General features: G+C 47.9%; 1 protein-coding gene across 1 annotated transcript in view; it reads left to right on the top strand.

Annotated features, from left to right (window-relative positions):
• The first annotated feature begins 6,313 nt into the window (after positions 1–6,313).
• The window catches only part of LOC138480953 (nicotinamide N-methyltransferase-like), an 83,870-nt gene continuing 68,729 nt past the window's right edge, over positions 6,314–21,454 (top strand). Inside the window, exon 1 of the mRNA XM_069612773.1 lies at positions 6,314–6,551. Coding sequence (XP_069468874.1) covers positions 6,404–6,551 — 148 coding nt within the window. The 5' untranslated portion in view covers positions 6,314–6,403. The remainder of the gene's footprint in view (positions 6,552–21,454) is intronic.

Here is a 21,454-nt window from a genome sequence, read left to right as displayed (position 1 = left end):
AAGGGTTAATTGTTATCCCTTTTTGTCTGTGTCTCTTGGAGCATTGTTTCGCTCCCTTTACACTAAGACTTGGCTTGTGGCAGTGTTAACTACCCTATTTTTTTATAACACGGTTATCTTAAATAACCATGGTATTGTTTTAGGCTACTATATTAGCCTCAAACACAAACCCGCTTGACCATATATATTTTATTACAGTTCCAGCTGAGTTTATTCGCCATTTCTTTTTGTAAATGTCTTTCTTGTGTTTTACTCTGCATGCCAAACCAGGTTTGGTCGCTTTGTTCTCCGTCTTTTTGCAGGCTTGTGCACTGAAGCCCTCCTTAAGGTGCCTGAAAGTCTGGGCCGGCAGGATGTGAAGGAGGGGTCTTAGGACCCCTGCCATGGGTTCCCTTGGTAACCCAAGTCACACTCCTGTTTGATTGGCTGGGTGACTGTCCTTGCCAGGACTTGCCACCCTGCTGTGTGATTGACAGCCAGGCTGTATGAATGGGGGAAAACTGCATAAAAAGCAGGTCTCTGGGACTGGAAAGGCAGAGTTGTCACTGGAACAAAAGAACCAAAGAGGAGCTGATGGAAGAGGACCCCTACAATGACTGAACCGCCCGGTGAAGCCCTGCTGCAGGTCCGAATCTTCAGAATCCGACGACCGAGAAGATCCTCCAGGAAACGTCTTCCCTTGAGCTGGTGGGACCAACCAGTTTGCCCAAACTGCAAGCCAGGACCCCTCCTATGGTTGAATTTGCTGTACAGATCTACAGTGGGCCGGATAGCCAGGAAGGTCAGACCCTGCTTGGGTTATAAGGAGCGCACCTTTTATTCGTTGCTTTGCTCTGCTGCTGGTTTCTTCCCTGGGTTGTGCAGGACCCTCCAGTCTTCCTACTTCTTGTCAGTCCAACAGTCGCCTTCAGGAACCGTGAGCCTGCAGGAACTACCAGGAACGTCTGCTTCAGCTACAGCTCCCTCTTTGTTTAAGGTACTGTGCAAATCCGGTTGTTCGTTTCATTCAGCCGCAGGGAATGTGTTTGAAATCTTTCTCCAAACCTAGGGCTTGTCCTTCTCTTTGAACTAAGCTTTCTGCCAACCAACCTCGTCCGGAATCCATGGCACAAATTGTACTGCGAACTACCCTGAACTGTGTGATCTTGAGCAAAAGACTTTTGACCCATTGACTTTGGCCCTAAGCCTTTTCTAACTGATTCTATCACTGTAGTTCCTATTGCTCAATTGCCCTGAGTACTTACCTGCTGGTGTGGTTCCAGTTCTATTAACTTTGTTTTTCCCTCCCTTTTAAATTGCGAGAGTGACATTTTGCTCCCACTTCACTTTGTGAGCTTAACTTGTCTGGAACTTATTGGGAGTGGTGTGGTGTATTAAGAGTGTGATTTTTAAACTGCTTATAATAGTGTAATGTTATACAACTGAAGAGTGAAATCAATGTATATTCTTTTACTTGAAAACCATGAGTCAGTGTTTGCCTGAATCATAGTAATTGCTGTCCTTTGTGTAACTATTTGATACTGCTCACTTACTCTTGAGATAAGTCTGGCGGCTCAGCCATCGCTACCACTTTAACTGTGTAGTACAGGCTTGTACCAAAGGTGAATTTGTACTGTCACGTGTAGTCTTAATTGTGTGTGGTGTTCCCAAAGGGTACTGCATATAACAGAGCAAGCTACATTGAGCGAATGAAGAGATGAATGATTGTTTCATCTTCTGATCTAATACTGTGAATGTGATTCAGTATACTTTGTAAACTCTGAAATTGTAATTGTCAACCACAGTTAAAGCGCTCCACACGCGCTGTGATTTTCAAAGAAGCGTGTGTGCGCTCAGCATTTCCACATGTTTTTCTTCATCCTATTGACTGCCAAAGTACCAAGGCAACTTTATTGTGTCACTTGTGCCACATTCTATCAGGCACACATATTGTGAAGGACTGCCTCCTGCGCTCCGCCACATTCTGAATCTTGACGCCTGGGACCAATACTCCCAGAAGCACCGGCGCTCCATTTACAGAAATGTCTGTCGCTTCAGCGCCAGCACCTCAGGAGCCAAGCCGGTCGTGCGCCGGTCCCGCCGGTCCCGCCGGACCCAATATTTAAACCCCTGCTGCTCCAAGGTACTCTATTTCACCAGTGACATCTTGGGTGGTGAGAATCTCTATTTCTAACACTCATGGGGCGGTAGAAGGCAGGGACTTGTCTCTGTGAATCTCTTACTTTAAGTTTGTGAGCAAGCTACATTGAGCAAATAAAGAGGCAAATGACTGTTTCATCTTCTGATCTAATACTGTGAATGTGATTCAGCATACTTTGTAAAATGTGAAATTGTAATTGTCAACGACAGTTAAAGCGCACCACATGCGCTGTGATTTTCATAGATGCGTGTGTGCACTCAGCGTTTCAACATATTCTTCTTCATCCTATTGACTGCCAAAGTACCAAGGCAACTTTATTGTGTCACTTGTGCCACATTCTATTAGGCACACATATTGTGAAGGACTGCCCCCTGCGCTCCACCACAATCTGAAACTTGATGCCTGGGACCACGACTCCCAGAAGCACCAGCGCTTCATTTGCAGAAACGTCAGGTGCTTCAGCGCCAGCGCTTCAGGAGCCAAGCTGGTCGTGCGCAGGTCCTCGCCGTCCACATCGTTCGGTGCACAACACTCTGCCTGAGAGCATACAGAAAACTCCTACCGAAACATCAGGTAATCATGAGCTGCTACCATCTGACTTACTACTTTTAGACTTACACAAACACCAATGTTTGAACTTAGCTAAAGCGGCCATCGAAACAATCTTAGACAGAATTAGCCAAGTACAAAGCCCGGCAAAGGAAGCTCTCGCAACAGGAAGACATGCAAAAAAAGTCAGACAGCCTTCGAACGCGCCACAACTGACCTCCCAATCGACACGTCTCATACCAGACCTAAAGATCAGCCTACTAAATAGCCGCTCCCTAAAAAAACACGCACAATGTGTACACAACAGGATTACTGATGAAAACCTAGATATCATGTGCATTACGGAGACCTGGCTGAAAGAGCCGATTGTACCGACATTCTATATTGCGTTCCCAGAGGGGTATGCCATTTACTACACCAACAGAGAAATCGGACAGGGTGGGGTGTAACAGTAATTACTAAAGATACCATCCAATTGTTTTCCACTAATATATCATGCAGTGGCACCAAGATCCTGCACCTTAAACACCTTCCAACACACAACAGCAGTCTAAACATAATCGTAGTGTACGGGCCACCCTCCACTACAACTGAATTTAATGAAGCAATAACTCATTATTTGAATATGCTTAAAGGACCTAATACAGCAACACTGCTACTGGGCAAGGGCACCCCAGTGATAAAAAGGCCATTAAATTAGCAAAACCTATAAAACACATCAATTATAAGGTGGCAAATCTTGAACCCACCATGGATAGCGGTCATCTACTGGACTGGGTTGTTACTAACAACCTTATCTCACAATACTACAAAACTGACCCATGTATATGGTCCGACCATTACAGTGTCACTTTCTACATCTCCCCACCATTACCGAAACCCAAGACCCCTAACCTTCCGATCAAAGTAACACAGCAGATTTTTAAAAACATCAGCAAAGAGCAACTCAAGCAAAGCTTGGATAACATTGAAACTAACGAAAGTAAGGAAGACTCAAGTGAGTACCTACTGACAAACCTTCTATGCCACCTTCAGAAATTGGCGGATCAGAAGACACCACCACAACCTTAGACAGTTAGATCTAACTGTAAAGATCAACAATGGTTCATGGGAGAGCTGTTGGAACAAAAAAAAGCAAAGAGAAAAGGGGAAAATGAATGGCTAATAAATCCCACCCCAGAGAAAAAAGTGCTATGGAAAGATAGTGAGAAAACCTATAAAAACATGATAATAGATGCTAAAAAGAACTTTTATAATGAACAGATTATCACTGCAGCTAACTCCACCAACAAACTATTCAACATCTTGAAATCGGTTGTTGAGAAACCTAAGGAAATCACTACTCTCTTCTCACCCGCTCAAGAAGAGTGTGACACAACCCAGACTGCCTTCTTTAGCAAAACTGCTAAGGCCAGGGACATCATAGCAAAGTCCCAATCCATTAGTAAGATGCCAACATCATTGCCCTCTGAGGAAATCATCCACCCTTCAGCCCATTTTAAGTTGTCACAACTCACCACCTGCGACATGATAAAAGTGCTTGCCACCATGAAACCTACAACCTGTGCTGAAAACATACTTCTGCCAAATATAATTCTGGACAATCCAGACATCTTCACCCCGATTCTGACAAAAGTGATCAAGACCTCTTTCAGAGACCAAACAGTGCTTGAAAGCATAAAAAGGGTCACAGTAACACCATTAGTTAAGAAACCGAACCTGGACCAGAGAGATACAAATAACCTTAGACCCATTACTAATTGTAACTTTATTCTCAAAATCATGGGCAAGTTTGCTACAATGCAACTCCAAGCTCATGTAGAAGCATCAGAGTCCCTACACTACCAACAATCAGGTGTTCGCCCCACCCATAGCACAGAGACAGCTATGTTAGATTTGCAGACTAAATTGCTCAGCATTATAGACAAGGGGAAAGCCGGCCTTCTCATCCTTCTAGACCTGAGCGCCGCTTTCAACCTTCTCAACCATAATCTACTCAAAACAGCACTGAAGAAAACGGAAAACTGCTCAGCAGAAGCTATAGGCTGGATAATGTCTTTTCTTAAAAATATGATGTCTAGAGTCACTGGAGGGGCAAGTTCTCCCTGGAAAAAGAAATCATCTGTGGTGTACCACAGGGGGCCAGCATGTCCCCTCTCTTATTCAATTTGTACCTGAGATACCTCTGCCTAATTCTTGACAACATCAACACATTTTTCAGCAACTACTCTGATAACACTCAGCTAGTGACTGAACTAAGTGGGGACTATCAGAAAGACAGTGAGCAACTAGCCATGGCCTACAATACTGTGGAATAATGGATGCACATGAACTGGATGTGCCTAAATGGCAAAGAAAACGAGCTTATGGTCTTTGGATAACATTCAGCCAAAACAAAGCTACATACATCTTACAGTTCATTTGTGATAAATGACACCCAAATTCAAGTCCTGGGTAAGGTCAAAACTCTCGGTATGATGCTTGAAGCATCCCTCAGGACTGAAGCACAAGCCCAATATATTTAAAAAAAAGCATGCTCCCACCATCTCAAACTGCTTAACACCATTAGGCCATACTTATCAGAAGACAACTGTGCTACCATCGCAAGAGCTACTATATTATCAAGCCTTGACTACGGTAATGCCCTCATTTTAGGATCCAGAAACAATGTTTTCACAGCTACCAAGTCATCCACAACAATGCAGTAAGAATTATCAAACAAAAAACTAGTATCCAGCACATTAGTGAAGCTAAGAAAGAACTGCACTGGTTAAAAGTTGAAGACAGGGTCCAATTAAAGTCTTTGACGTTGGTACACAGATGCATCTTCGGAAAGGCTCCGGTATACCTAAAATCTAAACTTTTCCTATATGTGCCCAACAGAAAGCTGAGATCGGCTGATCAAGGCATGATCACAGTGGCCACCCACAAGCGCAAAATGGAGCAGGAAAGTCTTTCTCTGGCCTATGAAACAATCTCCCTGCACACATTTTCAACTAAAAATCATATTTTGACTTCCTTTCTACTCACCTGTCGTCTATTGTAACATGCCATTTATGTTTCTCATGTGTCTCACTGTGTTCATGTCACTGCTCCCCGAAGCTTGCGAGCTACCAGCGCAATACAAATTAATAAATAAAAAAGTAACACAACTGTAGAAAGCCCTATAGAAACCCAGAGAAGCCTGTGATTGTGAGGCTTCTGAGACGGGAATACTATGCCAGTTTCTGTGCTCATTTCTGCCCAGCTGCATATCAACAAAACTGGCCATGCTCCCACTGTATGGTTTGCCTCATTGGATATGTTGGTGAGCTTCTATAGCAAATACACCCTTGTTTTTGCTCCAGGGTACTCATTTTATCCTCAAAAAATATTAGACTGCTAGAAAGACTTTTAGTAGCACATGTAATCCTTTAGCTGTGGGAAACAGTGAGCTTCTTTTTCAGTACATATTTGACTTGCATTTACATACCTGGAGGGGTGAAAGCACATGATGTATTCAAAGTAGAAGATAAACAAGACATAAAATGCATGAGATCCGGATCCAATCCTGGTCTCATACTAATTAAACACTTCATTGTAGAAATTGAGTAACAGTGGACTATAAAGGTACCAAGCCACGCACTGTGTACTGCTGAAGGAAAGGACACGGGCAAGGAAGAACCCGCATACGAGCAAGAACTGGGACACATCACACCACTTCTGAATAATACCATGGCGGACAGTAGTTCAATGAAAAGACTATATGAGCAGTATTGCATACCGCAATTTGTTGTTAAAACGTATTTTCGTGCTGAATGTTCTTTCGTTCATGACACAATAACACAAAAACTCGAACAGCTGCAAAGAGCCTTCACCACATGTAAGTAAAGTGGTGCTGAATATTATCACTTCAGTTCCATCCTCAATATTTTGGATTTGGTGTGATTACAATGCTCAATATCTGTGTACATTTGTGAGAAATGTGTAGTGATTTTTTTGTTTCTGTTCAGATACGTGATTTAGCGTTTGACAGCAATTTTCCTCCGTCTTTCGTGTTGATTGTCCACATGCGTTGAACCGATCTCATGAAAGTGTGGTGCACAGGCTGCAGAGGAGAAGGGGCACACTGCAAGACTAGTTCCAGTGTACATATATTCCACAGAGTAGATTTCCTTTCACCACTTGTGTACATTCAGAAAGCTAATGCCAACCTGCATATGTGCCATTTGTGGCTGTAACGTGTACATTGATTTTTTAAATGACTTTCATTCCATGATTTTGACCAGGGCTGTGCACGGTTTGTAGAGGTCAGGGAGTCCGAGGGAGTGCCGGTAAGCACTATTTGACTAATCTAACAAGGCGATTGTCGTGCCGCAACTACTCAAGCCAGAGAGAGTAAAGGAGTAACAGTTCAGTGCATGTTTTTTGGCAAAGCACATCATTCTCTCTTCATTGCAAATTACATATGATTTACACATATTTGTGAAGTTACGGAACAAAACAACTGTTACAGTTATGGCTAGTCTTCCCCAAAAAAAAGCCGTTGGAATTCAAAAAAACAACTTTATTTGAAGGAAAGTGATGGTCGCAAATAAAAGCCTATCAACTACTGAAACTCACCAATCATAGGCACACAAACATATCTCACCACCACCATGAAACACCCATGATAACGCACATCGTAGGCTCTTGAGAATATAGAGCTCTCTTACAAAACAAAACTTAACCTAAGCTTTCTAGAATGTTACTATTGTTATCTTAGCTCATTTGTAGTCGTGGCCTGTGGAAAATCTAGGTATGTGCATGTAATTTGTGATGTCACATGTTCGCCCATGAGCAGTGCAGTCCATGGGGGAATTTAAGTTGCTTACGGAAACAAAACGGGTGAATTTCAGTGAATTTTACATTTTCTGTTGCAACCATATTCATCAAGAATAGAATTTCAAAAGTTTACAGAAGGTTAAACATTTCAAACAAGCTTGTATTTCACTTAATGTTTTTCTTCTTTAAATTCTGTACTTTGATATATCAATGGTATGCAATAGGCATGATCTGTGGCCAAGCACAGTAAGAGGACAAACGTCCCCAGCCTCCTGTAAACAGCCACAGTGCCCCATGGACACTATCGGTTAAGATTTAACCGTGCTCATAGGGCACCACAGACCCACCATTATGACATGCAACCATTACTCAATATGTATTTATTTTATTGTTCATTTATAACACAGCTGCCTAAGGCGGATCGGGATTCGAACCTGTGTTGCAGTGTTGCCCTGTTTCCAAGACAAAAGCGTTGACCCTGAGCTATCCTTCCTCCCCGATAAATGGGTTCGAGTTTACAAAGAAAGGTCTCTGATGTCGGCACTGCGGGCAGTGACCTTTGGCTCCATGTTTGCTACCCCTGGCTCTGCTCGTTCAATGCTTAGGTTAGATAGAGGTCTTCCTCATGGTGAGGCATGACATCCGCAGAACTCATAGGACCCCAGCAGAGGTGCCAGCAATGATGCAGAAAAAGGCACAGTGAAAAGCTGCAATCTGGTTCTAGTCCAGGGCTGGCCCAGTACAGACTCAATTTATACTAGGAGGAAGCCTGGTATACTAATAGCTAAGAACAGTTAGCTATGTATACTTTGTCTATGTCCAGGTAGACAATAGCCTGTATATATAAAGAGAGACAAAGCTAAAGTGTAGATGCCAGAGGTACGGGAAAAACTATTTATCACATTGGGGACCAGTCACAATTAAAATCAAATTTTAATAATAAATCATAGAAGTTAAAACAACCAATTAAATGAAGTGGTCCACAGTACAAAACATACAATATTCAAAATAAAAAAACAAACTAAAACAGAAGTTACGTGACAAACTAGTTTGGCTAGTTACAAAACCAGTGTGTTGAAAGAGCACAAGGGGGTACCTATTAAACACATTGTATAGTACCCTACTTCCGTTGGAATCATTGTGTCATAAATTTAGATCTCTGGTTACATTACAGAGAGGTATCTCGACGTGTTTCTGTTCCTAAAACAAGTATGGAACATTCATCAGGAGGAAAATATTAAGGTAACCCAGTTACAGTTGAAATATAGCACATAACAGTGAACACTCTCTAGCATCTGTGAGGATAAAAGAGAAAAACAAATAGTCAGCTCATGAGTAGCAAGATACTATGAAAAGTTCAAAATCTATGAACAGAGGCATACAAAAAGAGGAAACAAATACCTCAAATGACGCCTGTGGGTGCTCGCTACTCAGAATAGTAGGAGGTAGAAGACCATATGGTCAATCCTACAGGAGATAAAAAATACCTTATAAGCGTAATGAGTCGCTTACAGAAAAGCAGAAATTGTGTTTAACACACAACAGAATGGGAGACCAAAATGCAGATGTCAATACTGTGTGGCGGACGTCACAAGGATACATCAGAAATACGAAGGTACGTAGGGGTGGATCGCCGAGCAGAATGGTCGAATCATTTCATAACCGGTAAAGTAATGTAAATCAGAGAAACGCTATGCTCAAAGTGCAAATACAGAAGCTCAGAATAGTAGGAGGTAGAAGACCGTATGGTCAATCCTACAGGAGATAAAAAATACCTTATAAGCGTAATGAGTCGCTTACAGAAAAGCAGAAATTGTGTTTAACACACAACAGAATGGGAGACCAAAATGCAGATGTCAAGTACTGTGTGGCGGACGTCACAAGGATACATCAGAAATACGAAGGTACGTAGGGGTGGATCGCCGAGCAAAATGGTCGAATCATTTCATAACCGGTAAAGTAATGTAAGTCAGAGAAACGCTATGCTCAAAGTGCAAATACAGAAGCTCAACAGTGCTCGAAATTACTGTGAGGGCCATGCATCGCTCCGAAAAGTAAAGAGGAAAGTGAAGGTCAATTATGTCCCGAACCCGAAGATGACACCCAGGGATGTGCTACTGTGAGGTATAAGCAACACTGGTATACCTTAGGAGAGCCCATAAAGGCAACAGTTCAGCGGGAATCCTTCGTTCGACACTAGAAGAAAATAGAAATATACGAGCGGAGCTAGCATAAATATACGCTCGTAACCCATCTCACTTAAACTTGTTCATGAGCGCTTAGGAAATAAAAAATTAATATCGCTTACCCTGAACCTAATAACCGCCAGAGGATAAGTGCTCTGTACTCAGCGGGAACAACTCCCCGAGTGGCTCAGGAGGCTCGCCACCAATGCTAGCAGGTAGTCATAGTTACCTGGTAGTCCTACCTCTATGTTTAGTGGAAATAAGGCCAGAGCCTGGAAAAACAAGGAACACGACGGCGGCCATCTTAAGAAGTAGAGTAAGTGCCTGCAAGACAGTGGCCCAAGCGTGAACAGAGGTGGAGGGGAGTGACAGAAGATCTACACGGAGGTGTACTCGACATATATAAGTCTAGATGGAAAACGTGCAAACGTCACTGTGATAGAATAAGACCAAAGCATAGAAGTGGCTAAATATTCTGCCAATCAATAGATTCATTGAGACCAATCACATCACTGTGCAGCGTATATATCATTTTTTGCTCCATCCTCAACAGTTTCTTTTCTCGAGCTGAAAAATTAGTTCCTTTAAGGGCTATTAGTACAGTCCATTTAAAGTCCTCATGATTGTGCTTTAGCAAGTTGAAGTGTTTCACCATGGGAGCATTTTCAGTTCTATTCTTCAGACAACTTCGATGTTCCATGATTCTGGTTTTTACTTTACGAGTGGTCTTGCCCACATAGTTTGTGGTGTATATGATCACTTGTACATGTGGACTAGTGCTAGTGGGGTACGTTTATTCCTGGGGTGCACGGGAAGTTTCACACGCAATTGGAGCGGGGTACGTGTATTTTGGCGGTGCGTGGGAAGTTTCACACACGATAGGCCCTGTGCGAGTGGGGTACATGTATTCCTTGAGTGCGCGGTGTTAGGCGGAAACCTGTGCAGTTCCCTCTGGGACCACTGCAAAAGATTTAGGGCTACAGGTGTTTGGCAGTAAACCCACTTGGTAGCAGTCCGTACCACACAGATTCACTGTTGGTAGCTGTGGCTGAGCAGTCAGACTTCCCTCAAGAAGAGTTAAGCAGTATGTGGAGTATACAAGATAGGGCAATTCTTCACAGTAAGACAAGCAAACACGCAACAAGGCTCAGTGTAAAGATATTAAGGTATTTATTTATAACGAAACATCTATCAAAAACACTATGGCACTATCACGGCAAACAAATCAATCACAATTACTCTATGAAGAAGAAACAATCAATCCCCCTAGCAATATTTCGACAAGTCTAGGTTTTACCGGCACCACTTATTTACAGACAGGGGTGTATGCCTCAACCTAGATGGCACTCTAATATTAGTTAGGACGGGAGAGAAAAATAGGCAGGTTACGAAATCAACACAGTGCAATACTTTGCGGGAAAAATGCAAGGCAAGAAGGCAAGAACCACAATAGATCATAAAGTTCAGAGGCCAGGCCCACTCAGAGAGAGGCAAGGCGATATGTCCCAAAAGTTTCTAGTAGAAATGCGTTCGAGTCTTTGTAGCAAATTGTTATCGGCAGATTGAACTAGTTCAGAACAATACGTGAGAAAGCTTGGAGGCGACCCCACGGAACGGAGAGGATTAAGACACCTCACTCGAACCGATCGAAAGGGAAGCCAGGCGGACACGGTACCTTGTTGTGGAGGGCAGCTCCGGCGGGGGCAGTTGTTCCTGGTGGTGGATGCACGTCGGGTCTTTGCCAAGAGTAGAGATGATCTCGTTGTCGAAGAAAAGTCAAGTCCGGTGCACCACCAGCGAAGAGACCAGCCGCGGAGTGCTCCGTCACAAGGCACCACCTTTTGGTTGTGGTACAGGGGTAGTGGCTATCCGGTTGCCGAGGTGCACTGCACGGGCAATTCGACCACTGCGTCCTGAGGCGAATAAAAAGCAAAGGGGACTGGTTGTTCCCACCAGCCAGGGGAAGAGACTCTCCGGCAGGGAGATCTCCTCTGTCGTCGGGAAGTGGTGAGTCGGTTCCGCAGGGCTCCACCGGAGGTGTTGTCGTGCAGGTCGACACAGCGTTATCCTCGTCGGATTCTTAGGTCCTGTGGCGACTTCTGAAGATCCAGCCTCAAAAGCCCTGCTTTTATGCAGAAAACCCCCATTCATTCAGCCTAGCTGTCAATCAACACATGCTAAGTGGTGAGCGGGGAGGCTCACCACTTGGGCCAATCACTCCAGAGTGCGACCGGAGTTGGCAAGGCAACTCGGTCCAGGGTGCCTAAACCCTTCCCACACCCCTGTGGTAACCCAGACAGAATGGCATCACTTTGGAGGGCCTCTGTACAGAGCCCGCCAAAAGTGGAACAAAGGGCTCAACCTTTGGTTTAGGAGTCACAGAGACGAACACAGACGCCATTTTACAAACCGAGTTCTGGCAGAAAATACCCTCCGATAAACTTATTTCAGATAAGTAGATCGGTGGTACGTCAGAGATTAACGAGAAAAAGTATCAATCTCCAACAATGGGACAAATCCCATAGGGTTATGTTCGGGGTCGAACATAACAAGTAGTTTCCACTACCACCAGCCAAAACTCGACGAGGTGGGACGGGACAGTGCCATCTCGAATAACAGATCCAGGAGTAATCGAATTACCCCTACTAGTACGTCCACAATAAGATGGTTTGTACTAGTTCTGTTAGTAAATTTAGGTCTAGTAAAACCAATGGTGACTTTACATGCCCGGGGAGACAGTAGTCAGTCCCCGGGTATGGAGTCTATGGTGGAGGCCTGCTAGGACGCCCCAGTGTTACGGCACGTAGGGTGCGGTGTAACACACATAGAAAAACATATGAGACCCTATGGAGTAAAAGACCCCATAGCCCATAGAACACATTGACATTCAAAGGAATTACCCACATACATGTCCAAGAGTGGGAGGAAAAGAGTCTCACTCTTGGCAGGATGGAAAAAACAAACTCCAGAAATCCAGCAAAGCTGCTGGTGGACTCACTAGGTTAGGAAATTTAGCCTAAACAGAGAATTCTCCTAACACGCGGGAAGTTTCACACGCGATTGGAGTGGGGTACGTGTATAACAGGGGTGTGTGGGAAGTTTTACACGCGAAATGCCCTGTGCTCATGGGGTATGTGTATTCCTGGGGTGCGTGGGAAGTTTCACACGTGATACGCCCTGTGCAAGTGGGGTACGTATATTCCTGGGGTGCGTGGGAAGTTACACATGCGAAATGCCCTGTGCGAGTGAGGTACGTGTATTCCTGGGGTGCGCGGGAAGTTACACATGCGAAATGCCCTGTGCGAGTGAGGTACGTGTATTCCTGGGGTGCGCGGGAAGTTACACACGCGAAATGACCTGTGCGAGTGGGGTATGTGTATTCCTGGGGTGCGCGGGACGTTTCACACGCGATTGGAGTGGGGTATGTGTATTTCGGGGGTGCGCGGGAAGTTTCACACACGAAATGCCCTATGCGAGTGGGGTACGTGTATTCTTGGGGGGCACGGGAAGATTCACACGCGATAGGCACTGTGCGAGTGGGGTACGTGTATTCCTGGGGTGCGCGGGAAGTTACACACGCGAAATGCCCTGTGCGAGTGGGGTACGTGTATTCCTAGGGTGCACGGGAAGTTTCACACACGATAGGCCCTGTGGGAGTGGGGTACGTGTATTCTGTGGGTGCGCTGGAAGTTTCACATGCGATTGGAGCGGTGTACGTGTATTTCGGGGGTGCGCAGGAAGTTTCACATGCAAAATGCTCTGTGCGAGTGGGGTATGTGTATTCCTGGGGTGCGCGAGAAGTTTCACACGCGATTGGAGAGGGGTACATGTATTTCGGGGGTGCGCAGGAAGTTTCACACGCAGGGAGCCCTACACGTGAATTGGAAGTGTGGGTCCTCCCAGGTGTTCCCTCTACACCCTCCACGGCCCCTACAGGCAGCCCACACCACAGGGGACTACCCTGCACCCCTGGTCATGTCCCGCAGGCAGCCCATCCACCATGGCCATGCCCCCCAGCCAAGCCACATATCACCTTGCACTGGTGATCACCAATTCATGTTCCCCAGTACCCCCACCCCCCAGGAGTCAGGGGCACCTGCCAGCAGGCCTCCACTCATGACCCACTCATGTCCCCCAACAGCCCCACCCCCCAGCAGTCAGGGGCACCTGCCAGCAGGCCCCCACTCATGTCCCCAAGCACCCCCACCCCCCAGTAGTCAGGGGCACCAGCTAGCAGGCCCTCACTCATGTCCCACTCATGTTCCCCAGCACCCCCACCCCCCAGCAGTCAGGGGCACCTGCCAGCAGGCCCCCACTCATGTCCCCCAGCACCCCCACGCCCCAGCAGTCAGGGGCACCTGCCAGCAGGCCCCCACTCATGTCCCCCAGCACCCCCACCCCCCAGCAGTCAGGGGCACCTGCCAGCAGGCCCCCACTCATATCCCACTCATGTCCCCCAGCACCCCCACCCCCCAGCAGTCAGGGGCACCTGCCAGCAGGCCCCCACTCATGTCCTCCAGCACCCACGTCATGACGATCCTCAATCATGGGCCTCATGGCCACCCACACCACACGCCACCCCAGCCCAAAGACCCAAACAAGTATTGCATCCACCCACAGAGAAATGGTCACTACATAATAGAACCCAAATGGCAAGTATGTACATGAAAACATGTCCGTCACACACACACAATGGGTGCAAGTGAATGTGAAAACCCATATCATGACATGCATGAAACCAATGAGAGAATACCACACATCGAAGTATGAAACAAAAAGCTATTGAACACAACATGAATGTAATGAAAAAAACAAAAATCAATAATCGGAATAAGAAATAAAATGCAGCATGTCTGGAAAAAAATAAAAAATATGAAATCGGAATCCAAAGAAATCTAAATAAAAATGTGTCCAAAGTCTCAGTCCAACAAAGCAAATCCAAGGGAAAAAAAATATATGAAATCCATTGCGCCATGGTGAAATAAAAATAAAAACGAGAAACATCCACTGTTCAACTATATACAAATCAGCAATCCAGGGTCCATGAGCCCAGCAAATGAAATGAAACCTACAAAAAACTCTACCTAATAATGAACTATATACAAAAATGTGGTGCATTGTCCGAGCGTCCCAAAATAAACAAAAACAGAAAGGAAACCTAACACTATCTAACTATTTACAATGGCAGCGGGCTAGTCCGACGGCTCACTTTTTGATGTCCCGGGCCAGGGCATCATCGAACTCCTGCTCATGTCCTGGAGGCGGTCCTCTTCCATGGCCCCGAGGGTTCGCAGGGACGACGACATGTTCACCTCCAACTCCCTGCGAATTGCCTCGAGGCACTCGGCCCGCTCAGGGCCCTCCGCATGGAGTTCTCCGCCCTGATCATTGTGAGCCGTGCCTCTTCCGCCCACTGCCGCTCCGCATCTATGGCGTGGCCCAACCGCTGCCACATGGAAGACACTTGAAATCTGGGGTCCTCCTGCCCTATGGCCGATGCCTGCCCTTCCGATGTTGAAGACCCTGAGCCATTATTGCTCCCACCATGTTTCTGCTGCTGTGCCTGTGCCTGCGCCCTGGTTCTTGCTGCCTGCATGTCCTCCTCCGGCTGGGGTGCAGTTGTCGTGGTGGCCACCCCTGCTGGATGTCCGACTCCCGACTGTGGCAGGGATGTGTCCTCCACCAGCCTGGCCGCTGGGTCAGGGGCAACTCTACAGGATACCCAGGTGACACATGGGTGGGAAGATGGCATGGAGGACGACTGGCGGGTAGGGGGTTCAGGTGAGGAGAGGGTCGCAAGAAGGTCAAGCACACAGAGGAATCCAGCACCGGTGACCCGTCCCAGTAGGTCAACGTGGTCAAAGAGGCATGCAAGACGACGTGCAGTCTCTCCACGAAAAGACTGCAGGTCACCTCGCATGCCCCGTTGATGCAACGCTATCCCACTCAGGACAGGCTCAACACGGTCCCAGATAGCCACGTCCACAGGGAGAGGAAGGCCAGTTGTTGTGCGCTCATCCGCTCCCTGAAAACGGGTCTGGACGTAGGCATCCCTGTTGGAACCAGATGATGCAGTGACAGGATCAGGATAGGATTACACACAGCCACCTCAGCGACTACCTGTGCTGCCTCCTGTCCCTGCCCCTGCACTGCACCACTAGCACCAGTGGAATCCCCACCTCCAGACCCCGTGTGTGTCCCTTCCATGGCCTCCTCCTCCACCAAACCCCCCACCAACCTGGATGACTCCATGCCATCTTCCTCCGTTGGACCCTGTGGGGTCTCAGCTGCCCCTTCTGCTGCCGAGGAGTCCACCTTCGACCTCTGCCTCTTGGACCTACCCTCGGCAGCTGCGGCCTGGGATGCGGCACCAGACTCCTCACTCCTCGACGAGATGACTATCTGGGAGGGGAGCCGGGCCTTGCCTCTCTGGCTCGTGGTGCGATCCCTGACGCTGTGCTCCACAGCACCCTCTCCGCTCTCTTCATCAGTTGACGCTGCAGTCAGGGAGAGATAAAACACAGACATCAGGGCACTGTACAATGGACTGATACACACATGACAGTTGCACATGAGTGGCAGTATCAAACTTCAGACATGGCATCACACCTCATGACACACATGTCATTTCAACTCACACACATGAGCATTTTCACAGCAATATTGCACCAGGCAGAAACATCCATACACATACAACAGCATGAGCAGCCGAAGGTGAGCCTGACATCACATGAAACACAGGGAGTGCACTAGACATGCACACACGCCACCACACTTACATGCATGTCTACATCTCCTCCAACTGTCGCAGTGATGCGATCGCCATACATGTCACATCTGGCATTCAGCCTTCTACATATCAGTGTCACATGCATCCATGTTGCATCACAGTTGCCCACTTGTCAAAGACACACACATGCACATGTACACAGTGCCGTTACATGCAGCAGGAACCACCATCCATGTGTGACACCACAACCATGCCAACGTACATACACAGAAATTCAAACATGTGTGCTACCACACCTGCATTTGCACAGCATGCTTACCAACACATACACCATCGATGTGTCTCACACCTAAGAGGACTCACATGTGGCAGCCTCACGCCCCCTGTTCATACACATCCCTACATGGCCCTATGAAAACACATGTGCAACCTGCACACTACTGGCACACCACCACACACACAGGGTCCAATCAGTATGCATGTACACTTACCGCTCGACTCCAGACGGGTCTGCCTCTCAAGGACCTGGATGTGGAGCGCTGGGCATATGTGTTCCAGGACCCTTATCTGGTGGTCGGACAGGTGGCCCTGGCGCCCTTGGCATCCGCTGCCTTCAAGAGGCGCCGGGCCTTGTTGAGGGTCCTGGACCTGAAGTCCTCCCAGCGCTTTTTGACATGGTGTAAGTCGCGGACTGCCACCCCCTCTGCGTTAATGGCAGTCACGATGTCCATCCAGATCCTGGTCCGTCCTTCATTGTCGGCGCGCAAACTTCCAAAGAGGGCATCATACTGCCCCAGGACTTGCTCCACCAGGACACCAACTTCCCTGGCACTGAAACTGGTGGCCCTCTGCCTCTCTGGCTGGGGGTTGCCAGTGGTGCCAGATGGTGTTGTGCCCAACATGGCAACCCCAGAGGCAGGAGTGGGTGGGCAACTGGGTCCGGGAGCTGGGCTGTGGAGCGATGGTATCCCAGTCGGGAGTCTTCGGTTCCAGCAGGGGTGGTCACAGCAACTGCACCCCTGGCTGACGTGCAGGCAGCAAATAGCAGGGCACATAGGCAGCAGGCAGTCAGGCACCAGCAGATGGCAGGTGGGAGCGTGCTCGGGGCTCTGGGGGGCAGTAATTCAGCCTTCTGGGCAGGAGCGTGGTCTTCCGTGTGTTGTTGCGTGGCCAGCTTGATACAGAGTGATTTGGCACGTGAAAATCTTGCACGTCAGCGTGTAATTCGAGGAAAGGCCCTTTGCACGTAAGCGCGTCAGCACACGTACGTGGTTTCATTGGACCAAAGGCCCTTAGCACGTAAGCACTTCTGTGACGTGACTCGCGCGGGCGTTTCCCTCGTGATGTGGGCATAGTGGTTCAGCGCGCCTGAAAAAACTGCACGTCCACGTGTGGATGCGTGTAATCCGAGGAAAGGGCCTATGCGCGTAAGTGACGTGACACGTGCAGGCGTTTCCATCAACACGGGTGCATGTTCATCGTACACGTCCAAAAACTGCACGTCCGAGTATCAGCTCGTGTAATTGGAGGAAAGGGCCTTAGCGCGTACACGCGTAAGTGACGCTGTACGTGTGGGCCGCTTTAAAAGGTATGTGTAGGACCCCATTCCCTTGTACGTGCTTTTCGTGGAGAGTTAGTGGGTGAATTCTGTATTTCTTGTCGGTTCACACGCGATTACTTCACAGCGTTTCAAGTTCGTACCCCCTGTTATCTCTTACAGCGTTCTTTATTTTTTTGGGGCCTGTCTCCTCAAACAGCGTACAGTTCTTCTTTTGGCGAGGGTGTTGCCTACGTGCACACGCATGTTTTTTTCACATTCTTTTTCCAGGCAGACGGTGAGTTGCGTACGCATTTACCAACTGTGCTTGCCCCGTGTGTCTCGTACCCCTTCAGAGGTCATTGTAGGCTGTGTGTAACACGCGATGTCATCTGCTGCCCCAAGTAGGCAGGGTGGGGAGGCTGCAGGGGCAGCTGCACCTCTATCCACCCCAGCTCTGAGTCTCCCAGCCGGGACAGTGTCAGTCCTGGTCCATCAAACTGACATTGCCCCTGCCAACATCACACTTCAGCCAATGCCTGCACCAAGACCTATGGTCGTTGTGCCTTCACATACTCCCAGTACCCAGTCCACCTGCGCTTCTGCCCCTACTGACCAGAGCGGCGCAAGCCACTCAGGCTGTGCTCCACCTTTGAAGAAGAGGAAGAAGGGTGCTCTGGCAGTACAGGCTGAGACCCCAGACACGACAACACAGTCCGGCACATCAAGGAAGCCTAGCTTTAATGACCCCAAACTTGATGCACTTGTGAGCTATGTGTCGGCACATAGCCGCAAAATGTTGGTGACTGCAGGGTGCAAGACCACACCTGGTCAACGTAGGGCACACTAGCAGACCATCGCGGACCGCATAAGTGCCCTTGGATTTGTGAGGCGCACAGCTGATGATTGCTACAAGCGGTGGAATGAGCTGAAATGCAGAGCAAAGAACAAGCTGGCCTCAAATCATGCCGCTACTCTGGTGACTGGCAGTGGGTCTCCACAAGAGGACAACAAACTCACTGAACATGAGTCTGTTGCTGGGACCTTCGTCACAGAGGAACAGATCCAAGGTGTGGGAGATCTACCTGATTACGAGGCATTGTCCGGTGAGTGCCCATGCGTGTGTGTGTAATCCATGCGTATGTTGTTTGGGTGACGGGTTCTGATTGAGTGCCAGGTGAGGGTCTGTACTCCTGAGTGTTATGGGTCACCCATTTGCTTCCTCCCATACATTCACGTGCATTGGATTTGGGTATGACTGTATCCCTTCTGCCCACAGTTGCCAATAAGGCCCACATTAGTGCACTTTACATTGAACTGTCATCTTGCAACTACATTGTTCAGATTTTGTAAGTGTTCATTCAGGCTGATTGTTTCCACTCTCCCATTTTTGCTACACATTATTCTGCCCTATTGCAACATATGTGATATGCTTCGGTCATTGTTTACAGCCCACACTGGGCCACTATTTTACCTAGTTATGTTAATGATTACACCATTCAGGCCGATGGAGTATTGGGCTGCAGAAATGTTTTGTTAGGGCCTGTTTGTATACGGAAGATGACAGATGTTTCCTGTGATGTTAAAGTGACCAACCATTGATCAGCCCACGATGACTGTGTTATTGGACACTGGATGTGTTTCAGTGTGTGGCACATGCATATTTTGCAACACTATTCAGCATCAATCTTCGCATCATGTCGATGTGACATGGATGTGTGACAGTACTCATTCACTGACATATTGCTGTAGTTTTGTAATTTACCATGGCTATGCTATATGACATCTGTGTGGTGGCATGTGTCATGTATGTGTATTGGACATGCCACTCACAGCCTGATGTGTGATGCCAGTGCTTCCCAACATGCTGCAAATGTGTTGCTTTTCCATCTTGCTCTCCCCAGTGTCTGCCTTTTTGACTCCACTTCCAACTCTTTGACAGTGCATGCATGGCAGTGTTATAGTCATGTGGGACATGTGTAAATCATGTACTGGATCTCTGGCTTGTCACGGCCTATGTGTGTGCTATGGTGCTCATGCCTGTTTCCATTTGTTGTCTTTCATGTTTTTGCAGGTGATGACGCACTTGGTGCTGTTGAGGTTGAGGAGATGGTGCAGACCAAGGAGGAATCTTAGGCATGACCGGGCACCAGTGAGGGACGTGGTGTGGTGATGGGTGAAAACCCAAAGTTACTGCAGAACATACTGTCCAGGGGTGTCTCTGGGTGCACCTCCCCAGACCTCTATTCAGGTGCCAGATGATGAGACTTATGTTTCGTCGCAGGTAAGTGTTTCTGGCAGGGATTCTGTTCTGTCCAACCCACCTGGACCAGGGGTGGAACCCTCTATGGGGATGTCAGTGTTGGTAGGTCCGCCTTTAGCGGTTACGGATGCAGGGTCACACTCCACAGCATCTGATCCTGTTCCTGGGCCAGCAGATCAGAGGGGGATGCAGTCCTGCAGCCTCAGGCAGTGCCAGCAAAGCAAGGTGCAGATCGCCTTGCCCCAAACAGGTGTGGTGCCCGTCGATACGGTGGCCGTGCGCCAACAGGCAATACTGTATGGGAAAACTCCATGTACAGTATGGAAACCCGACAGGCAGCATCAGTAGAAATGATGGCTCAGGCAATGGAGAGGGTGGCCAGTTCCATTATCCCCCCTGAAAGGCAGATGGAGCAACAACAGCAGGCAACAGACTCCATTTGCCAATCACACAGGGAAGAAATGTTGGCGTCCAACAGGAACAGACGGGCGGCACTGGAGACTCTGCGCGAATCCATATCAATAGAGTCACAGGGCCACAGGGAAGCCCTGAGGGTGGAACTCCGTAACCTCAAGCAGAGTCTGCTTGAACTTGAGGCTTCCCGAAAAGTTAGGGCAGAACAGCAGCTGGAGCAGCTCACAGGTTCCCTCTCAGCTGAGCTGCGTGCAACACGTGAGGAGATCGGGGCATCACGCGAGGCCATGCGTGCAGAAATGCAGGCAACCCGTGATGTGCTACATGGGGATCTCCGCACTTTAATCCTCCAGAATCAGACCTTCCAGACCCGCATGCTTGCTGCTATGGAGGACCATACCAGGGCTTTGCTTGGGCTGCCTCCCATAGTGCCAACGCCTCCTGATGCAGCAGCAGAGGATGAGCAGAGCAACAGCATTTCTCCCACAATGGCATAGCCGTGCAGGCCATGAGCACAAGGAGGTTTTTTTTTTTGCAACATCCACGCTGGTGGGTGTTGGTGTGCACCCTGTCCTCGAACCTCATGGGTGACCTCCCCCTAGCCCCCTGGCCCCCACATGGGCATTTTTTTTTTTTAATTTTTTTTTTACAGTGTGTTGCCTTGTTTGGCTCCCATGGACATCCACTGTATTCCGGCTGGGCACATGCATGCTTGTCCTGAGTTTGGGTTAGATGCTTGGGTTCGTGAGACACACACCCCTCCTGCTTTCCGTTTCCATGGGCTTGCAAAGGGTGTGACCAAGTGACAGTGAAATACACAGTGACGTTGGGC

This window comes from Ambystoma mexicanum, chromosome 5p (assembly GCF_040938575.1).
Source record: "Ambystoma mexicanum isolate Mex_15411 chromosome 5p, UKY_AmexF1_1, whole genome shotgun sequence".
In the NCBI taxonomy this organism is placed as follows: domain Eukaryota; kingdom Metazoa; phylum Chordata; class Amphibia; order Caudata; family Ambystomatidae; genus Ambystoma; species Ambystoma mexicanum.
This window is presented reverse-complemented; position numbering and strand designations above follow the sequence as displayed.